Raw genomic sequence first — 14,652 nt, forward strand, 5'->3', positions numbered from 1 at the left:
ACTGTCAAACACAGAGATGACAATTCCTACTTTGTCACTGCTAGTTTAGATCCTCCTCCACCACCAGATTAATTTCAGGGGCAGTAATTCATATTTTATAGTTGAACTTGTAAAATATTAGGTCTATAAGAAGGTCTTCTGCTAGTAACATTATAGTTAATAATTTAACCCCTTCACCCATTTTATTCTTTCAGTTATTAGTATTCATTGTCTTTAGTTGATGGAACTTAATTTGTCATTAAAGTCAAAGGAAAGCTTTCAACAAAAAGTGGACAGATGCAACAGATGCAAAGCTAGAATTTTAAAAGGTACAGTATATTGAGCAATGTTCACGCATTAGTTCTGTGTCAGATACCATTCAAAAAGAATCTTGAGTTGACCCAAGTTTATCTTCTGGTTTCTGCTCAAAAAACAGGCCTATGAACTGTAAAAAGTAAAACAATTTATCTACTTGCACTTTGACGTGCTTTCGAACTGCTAGGTTGGCAGGAGCAGGGCAACACTGAACATTGCTGAATTACAACTTATTACTAAACTGAAAAGTATGGAGAGACCTGGTTTTAATAGAGATACTGGGTACTTGTCTCACTACGCATGCTAATCCTGTGTTTGGTCATCTGCATACTATCCCTTGCTTTTTCCTGTAGGACTAATTGCAGTCGTTAACAGTCACAGGTTTACCATACCCATTGAGTCAATCACCCATCTCCTACTACCCTTCTGAGAAAAACCCCACCGCACCCTCCCAGTGGCGTAGCGTGGGTTGTCAGCACCCGGGGCAAGGCAAGTAATTTGCGCCCCCTAACCCATGGATTTGCGCCCCCTAACCCTAACCCCCAGATGTTGCGCCCGGTGTGGCCGCCCCCCCTGCACCCCCCACGCTACGCCACTGCACCCTCCCACTATGTATAAGGGTCTGGTGACTTCTGTTTCAGTGTATCTGAAGAAGTGTGCATGAACACGAAAGCTTATACCCAGAACAAACTTAGTTGGTCTCTAAGGTGCTACTGGACATTTATTATTATTATTTCGACTGTGTCAGACCAACACAGCTACCTGCCTGAATCTAGAACCAATGTTCAACACTGTTACATCAGCAGATTAGTACAAACATAACTCTCTCATAATGCTAGTTCTGTAAAATATTAACAGTTTAGTCAACATTAGCACAAGCTTAATAAAAAAATAAATCAAACTTGTTAACACCAACAGGAGTGAGACCAAACAAAGGGAGATAGGAAACACATCCAAGTTGCCAGCTGCTGCATTCTTCAGTTAGAATAGTGTCCTCACTTCACGTCATAATACCCAAGCATGAGATTATGATCTCAACAGGCAAGATTCTCCATAGAGGTCATAGGAATTTGAAAATAATTCAAAGAACACAAGTCTCAAATGCCCAGAACTGTACTGTGCCATTCCAACTCCCACTGAGTACGTTCTGGTTATAATGGAGAACATATTAACTATATGAACATGCAATCTTTTCACAGCATTTTCTAAAAGGAACCACATGCAAATACATTGCAGGTTTCTATCACCTGCTGTATTTGCTGTCTTTATTTTTATTCAATATCATTTTATTTGTGTGTGTGCGCGCGCGTGCTCATGCTCATGCTTCCAAATGCAAAAGGCAAAGTTAAGAGCTGTTCTGCCTTGAACAAAAGTTGTATTTATTACGTTGTCATATACTCTTCTACCAAGGAGCTTAGTAAGTTGTCTTAGTCCCTCACACGCATGGATAAAATGGAAGACTTTCCATCCACCATACAGTGAGTTTCACAGCTGAATGAAGGGAGATTTGAATCTGGTATCTCACAAAGAAACCTAACATAGGAGCCAATGCACCACACTGGCTCTTTATACATCTTTCTTTCCCATAGGTTCACCTTATTCATTAAATCATGTGAAGGGAACCCATGCACATGGTCCACCTCCATGATTGCATGGCTCTCAGTCACCTTTTTACATGCATGCATTGAGTGTGGATGTCTAAGCCAGGTAAGCATATACACAGAAGCTTCACAATTGGGATCCCAATTGTGCATGGTTCCAGCTCCCATACAGGGCTGTTGCAGGCTTCCCCAGCTCAAAGCATCCACACCTTAACATGTAGACCTCCTGGGGGGGGGGACAGGGAGGTGGTGTCTTTCAACATGTGGACCCGTTTTCTACAATTAATGCAGGATGTGAACTACAGAAATCTCACTCTGGCACCAAACATCTGGCCTTCAGAGTTCCAGGTTTATATGCACTTAAATATACCGGTATATCAGCAAGGTACATGCATACATTTCAGATCCTATACCATATGTTTACATTGCTAAACTTTAATAAGTATACATATATCCTAAACATAATTAAATACCATTTATACCTGTTAAAATTCTGGCTCTTTGATGCTCGTGTTTTGGCCTACTTCATGAGTTTGTTAAACAACAAAACAAAACCTATACAAGAAACAACAAGGATCTTGACAGCTCAAATATTTTGTTAAGGGTTTATGGTAGCAATGCCATTTTGTTGCATTAGCAAGAAGGAAGCATGTTAGCAAGGAGGAGGTATTGCACTTTCCACTTTCTTTTGTGCAATACCTACTTAGCCCCTTTGTGTGTGTTAATGGAAAGGCAATATAAATTAATTCCCCAATAAGAATATTGCTTGGCTTCCTTTCTGTAGCCCCCATGGAGACACAAGACCATAAGTTTTCACACTATGAAATCTTTCTCTAGACACAGAATGCAACAAAAAACCCCAACCCCTAAGTCAACTGTAGTCCTTTAAAACAAACCATTTCAGAAGTAATTGAAAAACTTCAACTCATCCATTGTCTTTAAATCCAAACTGCAGATCAGCATTACTGATAAAATGTACAGAGCATTAAATACTGAGCTCCTCAAAACAGTTGTAGAAATTGCATCATTCAAATAATAATATGCTACAGCAAGAGTAGAGGCCTATGGCCATCGTTTAGGCTAATTATCTCACCCCAATGCCAACTCTTATCCTCTTACTTAGCTCCTAAATAATGTATATATCACCACTCCATCCATCCACTTCTCCAGTCCTTTGCCCATTCTCAAGACTCCTTTTTAATTCATTCCCCTCATTCCTGGGTGCGTATCCATCTTGGGAGTCTTTGTCCAAGTATTCCTTCCAAAAACCATTCATTCCCAATACTGAATCATAATTTAAAAGATGCCATGTTGATGTATTAGCCTGAAGAAAGATATGGAAGATCTTTTATACAAGCCACAATGGAGCAGCTCAGCCAGTGGCCTTTCTGCTTGCCCTGTCCCTCTGTGAAATCAGAGAAGTTCAGCCAAATACTTATTTTAGCACATTTCAAAATAGTTAATTTCCAGATTTATAATTATACATACAAGGATATTTGGGTTACCATGCAACCAGTGTGCATAATTTCACTGAGTTAAGTAAAATCAATTTGCCATTAACGTCAAGTCCGCAACCTCAAAAATCAATTTTTAAAGTGGCATATATAATTCCTTGCACAAATCTACACAGACTCAACATAAAAAATACTCTGATGTGCTTAACAAGCTTAAAGTGTTTTCACTTCCAAATGCAACCATGTCTATAAATCAAAAAATGCCCACAACATTTTAGGTGTCATGTTTAACAGTTCAGCTAGAATTTCAGCTGCTGAAATGTATTAAACAATATTGCTCCGCGGTAGCCCATTAATGTTCATGAGTAACTTGAGTTTGCTTAAGTACCAGAATGCAGAATAACCAAAGACATGCCAACTGTGACACAACTAAAAACAAACTGGTATTGATCTATAATCCACAGCAGACAAACACAGACACCAAATGGAGATTTCCAAAAAGGGATCAACTTTTTTAAAAATTAAAATAAAAACACAAGTTCATCTTTCATAGATGCCTTGCTCAGATCAATGGGAGAAATATGCTGACACTATCACCTGTTCAAAAACAGATCCTTTCTTTTTGTTTCCTTAAACATATGTCAAAGCAAAGTTATGTGCCTCACAGATATGCATCTGTAGTCTGTACTATATATTGCAATGTTACCATGACACCATAACAATTTAAAGCTATGTTCTTTTTAAAATATGGGGTTTTGTTGTTGTTCTAAATAAGAAGTGGTTTTGAATTCTGGAATACCATGCATCTTTCCTATTATTTTCCTCAGGTTTTTAAAATATCATTATTTCAAAGGCAACTAAAAGTAGAGGGAAAGCTTATCGTCAAAAGGATCTGTCTAAGTGTGCATGCATCAACACAGCGAGAGCTGAATGTGAGCCAATTGTCAGATGAGATCGCATAACTGTCTAAATACTATAACCAAACTGTACATACCATCACAGAAGGCCTGATGTTCAAAAGTGTTGAGTTATATGCAACTTCCACATAAATTAATATTTGTTGTAGGATCCAAGCACATATGAAACCTCACATCAGCTGATTTACCATGTACACCACAGGCCATCTCAGTATGTTTTAATTATTCCAGTCAGATGTTAATATACTTAATGAACCGTAACTTAAGCCACATAAGGATGATTCAGAAGTGTGGTCAATGACCCAACAAGAGCTGCATCAGGCTCTCCTAACAGGCAGTTTCACACATTTTCATAACGAGAACAACATTAGTAAACAAGCCATGTCATGGGTCATTAACCTCTGGCCTTTATTCATTACTAAATTCACATAGCTGCTTAATGAAACATCTCTAGTGCTTGCATAGTTCACAAGATAGCACCTACTTTTAATCAGTCTGGACTTCACGGACTTTTGCCAACTACTTTCACATTAACTTTTGTCAAGTCACACTGTACATGTCACTGAATTAATGCAAACTAGTGTGCAATTCATACCTCCAACAACATGACAAACCAAACTATGTTCAAATGCAAAATGCCAAGACAACCAATCAGAAACACTTCCTTGATCAGTAACCAGTTTCATCTGCATGCATGAATGAAAGGAACTGAAATGTTTTAGCTGAACTATATAATATAACCTAAAGACAGAACTGGCGTGCCTGGCGTGCTCTGGTACATGGGGTCACGAAGAGTCGGACACGACTAAACGACTAAACAACAAAGACAGAACTAGGCACATATGATGCTTATATGCTAAAATGGCTTATCACCGAATAAACTACCTCTTCTTTATGTACATGTAAGCATTAAAAAATGTAAGAATCTCCATTTCACCTACGCATATACTGACTAAAAACCACTTGGACCTCACCTCACCCCTCCACTTCTTACACCAAACCCAACATTTCAGGAACTTTTGCCATTTAAAAGATGTACTGGGGATATGTTTTTCCATTCTTTTCCATGCAAGCACTTTTTCTCCAGGTCGCAACCACATGTTTACCACTGCACACAAGGCTCTTTTTCCTGTAGTGAAATGTTGACACCCTCATATCCAGACTAGACATAATTTTCTTACTTTTGAATAGGAATTCACAGGCAACCCAGCAAAAGTAAGGTGACTGAAGTGCACTTTATTGCCTGGATGAACAGACTAAGGAATAATTAATCCTCACCTGTTTGGCTCAGCATTGGGCATAATGGGAGGCAAGGAAGCAGAATATATCTATCATTCTGCCACTTCAGATACTAAAGTCTTTCCAAAACAAAAACAAAAAGGTAGTAAAGCCATCCTTAAAAGACCAAGACAGTGCCTCACTATAACAGAAGTGTGGTGACTAAACTGACTCTCCAGATGTTGTTGCTGTCGGACTAACTCCCACCAGCCCCAGCCAGCATGGTAAATGGTCAAGGATGATGTGAGTTGTAGTCCAACAAAACCTGGAGGCCCACACGCTACCCCTCCCTACACTATAGCAAGACTTACTTATACCACAAATCAATTCACCCCAACCAAGTATCCTCCAAATGTTTTGGACTCTGATGTTAGCCATGCAGGATGCAGTTAACTGAGTCCCACAACATCTGAAGGGCAACAAGTTGGGGAAGGCTGCCATGAATATATCTGATCAACTCTCTTAGGAAAACATTTATCTAATCCCCTGTAACAATGTAGAAGTGGCATGGTTTTACAGAGTTCTATTTAGCTACAGAGAAACTAACAAGAATATTGTTGAATATCTGCAACAAGAGTTTTCTTGCAGCAAATGCCACAGCGGTGACCAAGTTGGGAAAGGAGCACAAAACACTGGCAGACTGTCATTGGACTAGTGAACTTGTCAAACATCTTTCATGGGCTTTCCCCCTGAAAACTAAAGCCATCAACCACAATCTCTGAAGTACAGACCAATGCCCTCTCCTAACTTTGTCAGCACACACTTTTATTCTTCTGAAAGGATCCCTATTCTATTATACAAAACAGTCATGAAGCCCCAAGTTAGATATGCTAAACCTGATTATTTTACAACAGGTACTTCCTAGAAGACTGATGAATGCTAGATGTAATGATTTACTTTCATGCATGACCACTCCACATTGCAAACCAGTCTCAGTACACCCTCCGCATAGCAAACAAAAAGAGAACTTTCCTGCAAAAAGGAGCTCCCAAAGAAAGCAAAACTAAGTGTCAAATCCATTCTAAATTAAGGGTTCCGTTTGTTCATTTCATTTGCTCACTGATCTGCAATCGTCAAACCACACCCACAGGTTTTCCTCAACTGCAAATCACTTGAAAATTCTTACCGTTTTGTTAAAAAAAGATCCGAGACCCACATGAACTAAAGCAGTTGGTTAAAGCATGCTGCTGATAACACCATGGTCACAGGTTTGATCCCCATATGGGACAGCTGCATATTCTTGCATTGCAGGGGGTTGGACTAGATGATCCTCAGGACCCCTCCAACTTTATTCTATGTTGGAAATACACTGAATATTTATTAAAGATAGAGTGCCTTGCATGTTACTGAAAAACACCTTTCAAACATAAACAAACCTCAGAATCAATATAAACATTTATGGTCATATTAAAAAGTGCAGCTAATGAGTCTTTTCTAAAGCTTAACTACTGAAAATAAAGGCTGTAATGGCACCCTTTTCACAAACCAAGACTAGAGCGAGGCAGTTTCAGTCTCCAGTCTTCCCTTATTGAAAAAATATTGCACTGTACCTAGAAGGCTTTTTAATTCTGTTCTTGTGCAACATCATGAAACAGATGTCATTCTCTTTTGCACACTCCTTTTCATTTAAGTGGGCATCTACAAAAATGCTTGATGAAAGACATTCCACAAAGAAGATACTCCACTAAGATTCCCTCTAGAACAAATACACACAAAACTTGTACAAACAGGTCTCATTGGTGGAAGAATTTTTCCACTGTATTTCAGATAATGTTTAAATGGAAGCCTAATTAATTTCAGGTGAACTTTTGCCCAAAGTTAGTGTCTCTTCTATTATTAGAAACCAAGCGTGAAGACTTCACTTATTTTCTATTAAGCAGTAGCCAACATTTCTAATTGCCATTTAACCTATTTTAACTGAGCATAGCACTCTGGATTTCCATGTTCTGAAAGATAAACCTCTTGTACAATTTTCGGAAAGAAAATTATGGAGGCTAGAGTGAGGGAAGCTAAATGAAGACAACTGGTATGAAAGAAGCAAACCAAGTGGAACACAGCAATTGTGGTTTTACTATACATAGGATGAGGAGAGAGAAAATATAAACCAATGTAAATAAACATGGCCAGGCCCTGTACAGCTGCACTAGAAGCACCACACAGGACATCTTGTTTGACAGGAATCCTAAAAACTAAAGAAAGCAAGAACAATGTTAAAGAACTGCAGCCTACTATAATGCTTATCAAGGAAAAATGTCTACTAGAACTGGATTATTTTATTCCTTGCTTCCAGATGAGGCTATTCACGCCTGTTGTTTTTTTATTATTATTCAAAGGGTAACTAATGTATCTAGATGCTAGGTCAGTCAATCATCCTGAATTGGATCAATTCCATTAAGGCTCTAAAACTCTTGTTGGGTGATGCTCTCTCGCTATGGTGTCTCCTATGTATGTACAGTGGTGCCCCGCAAGAAAAATGCCTCGCAAGACGAAAAACTTGCTAGACGAAAGGGTTTTTCGGTTTTGTGTTGCTCCGCTAGATGAATTTCCCTATGGGCTTGCTTCGTAAGATGAAAACGTCTTGCGCTTTTTTTTAAAGCCGCTTGAAGAGGCGCAGTTGCGACGGACCGTGCTTCGCAAGACGAAAAGACTCGCGGAACGAATTCTTTTCGTCTTGCGAGGCACCACTGTATTTGTCTCTCTTTAGGTGGACTTCAAGCAATGGCATAGTGAATACACACCAATAAACACTAAGTGCCTGCAGTGAAGCACATCAGATTGTTGGCAACCTCCTTTTTATATCAACTGAGCATCAAAGAACCGTGATATTTTAAGCCATTACTCTGGCCTTTCACCTGAATAAAAAGGAAAACATGGTCAAGGCAAAGCATGGAGAAAATAAACAAATACTGTAAGAAAAGCTTTCCTTGCCTTAGGTAATAGTTATGATCAATTCAACTGAGTTATAATAGAATCATAGAATCTAAGAGTTGGAAGGGATCCAAGGCTCATCTAGTCCAACCCCTTGCGATGCAGAAATCTCAGCTACAGCATCCATGACAGATGGCTATCCAACCTCTGCTTAAAAACCTCCAAAGAAGGAGAGTCCACCACATCTCGTGGGAGTCTGTTCGACTGCCAAACAGCTCTGACTATCAAAGTTTTTTTGAATGTTTAGCTGGAATCTCCTTTCTTGTAACTTGAAGCCTTTGCCTCGAGTCCTACCCTCAAGAGCAAGAGAAAACAAGCATGCTCATTAGTATAAGCTAGCGAAATTGTGGCAAAAGACACAATTGACTGTGTTAGCATAGTCAATGTGCTGGACATCACCTATCTTGCAACAATGCAATGTCATAATCTCAACAAACTCTGGGTAATGAAACCAGGTTTCCTGCATACTACATACAGTATTTTTAGTAACTGCTATAACTGCCAGTCATGCATCTTCATGTCCCATTAAACTGTTCTTTTTCCTACCACACCAGTGCCAGCCAGCCTGTAAGACTTGTATCCATCTTAACTATTATGCTTCCCTTCTTTATACTTATTTTCAAATATTAATTTATATTATCACAAAATAACTTCATTTACAATAAGATATTAAGATAATTCAGTTTATAAACAGCCATTTTCCTGGTTATTTGTGGCCAGTAAGGAACACCTCAAGGCAGGGAGCCTTTTGTAAATTGGGAGATAAGCAATTGCAGTATCAGAGTTGTTATTCTAGGTCACTGATATGCTACAAATGATTAACGTATGTGTGTGGGCAGATGGCCTGGTAAAATTGTTGCTGGTAGCAATTTTGTGACCTTATTTCCAAGGCTAATTTAAATATGTAATGGTTTTCAATTCCTCAACTTGCTCAGAATAACCTTAACATGCAATTCACTTTCCATCATTTCCCCTTGCAGCCATTTAAGTTATTCCTATAACTAGAGAGAAAAAGAAAACAACATGTGTCCATATTTGTTCAAAGTCCAGCATACATTCTGAACACAACATAAATGTTTGGCCCAGTTCAGATGTCATAAACACAATGCAACCTTCCCCTCCAACCCATATTTTAAAGGCTCTGGCATGTTCTGCAGGATCACACACTCTCTCCTAAGGATCGCCTTCTCCACTTCTTGGTTTTTCATAGCTATAGTTTGTACTACCTATAGTTAGTTTGGCAAACATTATGCTGGTGGGGGAAAGGGGATTAAATAGGAGGGTGTCAAGGAGGAACTGGAGTTCACAAAATAAAGTAGGAGAGTAAACAACACAAAGTTGTGACACACTCATGAATCTCCAAATCATGGTTTGGATGTAGTCTGTTGCATCACACCTGGCCTAGTGAAACTTCTAAAAGTGAATGTCAAAGTTCTAACACTGCAAAAGGGTTATACAGTGGTACCTCGGGTTAAGTACTTAATTCGATCCAGGGGTCTGTTCTTAACCTGAAGCACCACTTTAGCTAATGGGGCCTCCTGCTGCTGCCGCGCCGTCGGAACACAATTTTTGTTCTCATCCTGAAGCAAAGTTCTTAACCCGAGGTACTATTTCTGGGTTAGCGGAGTCTGTAACTTGAAGTGTCTGTAACCTGAAGCGTATGTAACCCGAGATACCACTGTAATAGTAATAATCTGTGGCAGTGGGCTAGAACAGAAATTAATCCAGAAACTGATAAGGATATACTGCTAAGAAAATTAGTATTTTAAAATTCCCCTGGGGCAGCGACGTTTATGCTGCCTGCTTGGTGCAGACAACATCTAAATGTATACCACAATATTCTTTGGGGGGAAAGCAGTGAAATTTCAGTAATATGAGACCTAACTGCAGCTCAAAGCAAGCGTTCATTATAGCTTTTCACTGTTAACCCCTCGTGGAAAGGTGAGGCACACCCAACATGCCCTATTATGAGATTTGTGGGAAGCCTTGCTTAGCACTGCAACTTTCTAAGCCAGACATTTCAAGATACTATCACTCTGAAACCATCAAATTGTGAGACCCTTGCATGCTGCAAGTACTTTAGTGTCAAACTGCACAAGCAGCACCTACAACAAAATGCAACAGTGTGGAGTGCTCCTCTGCAGCATGCCACCCACCCAGACATGTCCATTCTCGGGACTTTGTCCTCCTGTCCAAGTTTTCTGTTTTTATTCAATAGACAAAAAATATTCCATAGTAACTGAGAATGCTCAGTCCCCACTGAGCTGCTCTGCCATCCCAACACCCTTTTAGGGTTTTTCCCTCCCCCAACTTTTTGTGTACATTTTTGCAAACCTGGGGGTTCCCCTATGGGTAGCACTGTTGGGTCTGCATAACCCAAATCACCTGGCACTCACAGAATGAGTTTTGCCTTAGTATATAGGATTGCAGATCCAAGCTCTCTCATAACATCTCAAATGCACAAGCCAAACTAAGCAAGCATATACGTATCCTTTAATATTTCACCAATATCCAGTTGAAAAAGCGTTTATGCTTGAAGCATCCCTGCCTACATTTCCTATCTGAAGAGCAATCTGTACTATTTTGTGGAAATAACAGTCAGTGACTAAGTGAAAAACCGTAATAATTATAATGAAAAAAGGAGAGTATCTGCACAAGTACCTGTACCCTCTCTCCATGTTTAAAGTACACAGTACTCCTGATTTTTAAAAAAATGACACAGCCCTGCGCTAGCTACCTCATCTTACTCCAAACCTGTTCTCATATTCATAATCCTTATTTTATGCACTCCTACCTAATCCTCTTTGGTTTCATATACACAGCTATTTTTAATGTTAATCCCCACCACCTTCTCTTGGCCTTTAAACAATGCAACTCTGCTACATAATCCATTTCAAAATTAATTATTGATTCTTCTTGTCTGCCTCAAATCTTCTCAGCTGACAAATTCAGCATATAGCCTCCAACTACCTTTGAAACCAAACAGGACTTTGCTTCAGTGGTCCCTGAATATCTTATAATTTCATTTAAAGCACTGGATACTTGAATGCTCAAGCAAGCTTTAGGACCAAAAGCATAAAAATTTTAGGAAATTCCTCAGAGCTTTTAAGACAAGTCTGCATACACAGCGCCAGGTGTGATTAACCACACACACACACCTTAGAACACCACACCCTTGAAATCCTAGATGCAGTACACACCTAGCATTGTTTTCTGAGGTATTTAGTTTTTCTTATAATGGCATTGTTAGATAGAAAGGCTGGGATTATTTGCACTGGAATCTCAGTTTTACTGCATCTGTTTTCAAATCCAAGCCCCAGTAACATGTCAGGATCAACTGATTTATAAAGAAAGGCAGGTGTCATTAGTCAACATGCCTGAATATTGCAGCACCAAAATATCTGTATGTTGGCTCTGCCTTAACCAAACCAGGTCTGCTTGGGAGCATACCTGTAAATTTAGCAGACTGCTTTTGTTCATGCAACACAGACACCAACAGGTGCTTAAGCTCTACTTTTACCTCTCCATAAATCTCTTGGTATTTCCTTTCTCCAAGAGATATGTGGGTGAGAAAGTTAGCAGCTAGGAGCTATTGTCCCCCCCCCTTTTTATTTTTATTCAGGACATAGATCTTAACCAGAAGATCAACAAGGACTGCTGCAAGGGCCATCCCTCTTTTCCACAAGAGCCACAGCACAGTGGTAGAGCATCTGCTTTGCATGAAGGCCCCAGGTCAAATCCCTGGTGTCTCCAGGTAAGGCTGAGAGAATTGTCTGAAATCCCAGAGAGCTGCTGCCTGTCAGTGTAGAGAATACTAAACTCAATGGACCAATGGTCAGAGTCTGTACAAGGCTACTTCCTATGTTCTGCTAGAAAAACTAAAAGGATGAGAATTGGAGAATGCGGCTAAGGCTGTGGTTACACTCCTGCTCATTCTGCATCCACAGTGTGCTCCCACCCGACTCGTTCTCCATGACCCGTATCTATCCAGTATCAGTCTTATGGTTCTTTATGAAATACTGTGTATTGATGCGTTCCCCCCCCCAAGCGACAGATTCCATTTGAATTGAGAGAAAAAATGACCCACCTGCGCTTTAAGTCAGTATTGTGTACGCAGCCCCAAAAAAGGGGGGGCGTGGCAAATCAGTAGCTAGGCTCAATTCAATTAAAACTTCCCTCCTGGTTTGTAAAACAGGGCTTGGAATTTACAGCCCAGTCATATCTATGTTTACTTGGAAGTTCAATAAGAGAGGATGCCTAGGATTGACACCACACATACACACACATTTGAGTTAGGGTAGGTGTGTGTTACGACATCCTTGTAGCCTATGTTCATGAATGCAAAATTAGTGAACTACCAACCGTTTCCCTCTAGCACTCAGAAACGTTCCCACCTGAATACCCACGGATGTGGTAGGAAAAGTTCGACCTTTTTTTAATAGCCCTTTAGCCATCCTGAAAACGACACCCCGATTTTAAGTCTCGAGGTGTTCAGGGAGGCTGCCTGACACCAAGTTAAGTGGACACCGGAATCCGGATTACAATTTAAGCACTGGCATCCTAAGTACACTTACTTGCGAGGATGCCCCACTTAATTTACTTTGAAGGAGTACCCACAGGAAAAGGGCTGTGCAAAAAGAGAAAAAGGAAAAAAGGAAGAAACCCGTATCTAATCTGCACGACCCCACGCGCGCTTCCGCGAAAACAAGTCCCGTTGAATTCAATGGGACTCGCTTCCCAGGTAGGCGAAGGGTACGCGCAGCAGCTCTCGATTCGCCGCAGCGGGGCCGATCTCCACGCAGGTAAAGCTTCGCAGTCAGGCCTGGGGCAAAGAAGAAAGGAAAGAGAGAGGCTCCTTCCCGCCTCCGCCCCCCCCCCCCTCTCAGGCCAGGCTGCGAAAGCGCACACAACCTGTTTGGCAAGGTGAAGGCAAGCGCAACCACCAACTCCCCCCCCCTCCTTCGCCTTCCCCGCCCGACTTACAAGGTGTGGGTGAAGGCGCTGAGTCTCTCGGGCACGGCGGCGAGCCCTTTCCCGGAGCAGTCCACCCCGCCGTCCCCATCGCAGCTGCAGGAAAGCGGGCAGGGAGGAGGGGAAGCTCCTCGGCTGGGCCCAGGCAAGCTCGCGAAGCCCCAGGCGAAGAAGCCGAGCAGCGGCAGGCAGCGCATCGCGAGAGCCGCCCTCGGCGCCAAGACCTGCCCGCGGGCAGCCCGGGGAGCCGCCGAGATGGGGTCTCCCCGTCGAGGGCGAAAGGGCCAAGTCCAGTCAGTCGCTCGCTCGCTCGCTTCCTTCTCCGCGGGCCCTTCTTCGCCTGAGCCGAGTCCTTACTAACGCGGCCGGCCGGCTGGCTGCCTGGCTGCCCACCTCAGCGCTCCGCCTCAGCAGCAGCCGAGTCCTCTTTCCTTTCCCCTTTCTCCTCCCCTCAGCAAAATCCCCCCGACGCTTCAGCGGCTCCCCTTCCTTCCCGCTCCATGGAGAGGCGGCAGCTCGTCGTCAATCATTTCTCAAGCGAGCAGGTAAGGACGCGCCCCGCTGGGCTCTGCCATGGCAGCCTCGCCGAGCTCCCCTCCTGACGCCGCCGACGCCGCCGCGTGTAGCGCAGCCTCCCTGCTAGGAAGTGGACCTTGCAGCCATTCCAGCGCTCGCCCGCTGCGCTGCGCTTCGCCTGGCCAGCAGCCTGCCTGCCTTCTTTCGCCTTCTAGGGTTGCACACAATGCGGACGGCTACTGCGTGCGCTCCTCGCCAACCCCGGCGCCGGCGCCTGCCGCTGCTTGCTGCTGCGCTATGCAGAACGACGAGGTGTGTATGCTAATGAGGAGGACGCTGCCGCCCGCCCGCATTGGTGCAGAGAGAAGCTCGGCCTGATAAATATGCAAATATTTCCACGCACGTTTCCAAAAAAAAATCTCGGCAACGTCCTCCGGGAGGGGGAAAAGCGGGCTTTCATTGGCAAGCGGAGAAGTGGGTGGGCGGGGAAAGAGGCGCTGAGTGACAAGGAGGGCGGGACGGAGGGCGGCTTCGGGAAGAGAGCGGGGCTGCCCCGGCTAGCGGGTGGGGGGAGGCTAGGTTTCTTCGATCCACGGTAGAGCCGTGCGTTGCGTGCGCATTGCGTGACGCACGGCTGCTCGCGGAAGCTTCCGGCTCGCCCGGGATTCCGCCGTGAGAGGCGCGAGGGGGAGA

General features: G+C 42.6%; 1 protein-coding gene across 2 annotated transcripts in view; it reads right to left on the reverse strand.

Annotated features, from left to right (window-relative positions):
• Positions 1–14,308, reverse strand: part of LGR4 (leucine rich repeat containing G protein-coupled receptor 4) — a 91,922-nt gene extending 77,614 nt beyond the window's left edge. Inside the window, exon 1 of one of the 2 annotated variants that reach the window (XM_082236054.1) lies at positions 13,456–14,308. In XM_082236054.1, coding sequence (XP_082092180.1) covers positions 13,456–13,640 — 185 coding nt within the window. In that variant the 5' untranslated portion in view covers positions 13,641–14,308. The remainder of the gene's footprint in view (positions 1–13,455) is intronic. The other variant, XM_082236053.1, reaches the window with a different exon arrangement.
• Between the last annotated feature and the right edge of the window lie 344 nt (positions 14,309–14,652).

This window comes from Podarcis vaucheri (genome assembly GCF_965113315.1).
Source record: "Podarcis vaucheri genome assembly, chromosome: 1".
NCBI classification, from domain to species: Eukaryota; Metazoa; Chordata; class Lepidosauria; order Squamata; family Lacertidae; genus Podarcis; species Podarcis vaucheri.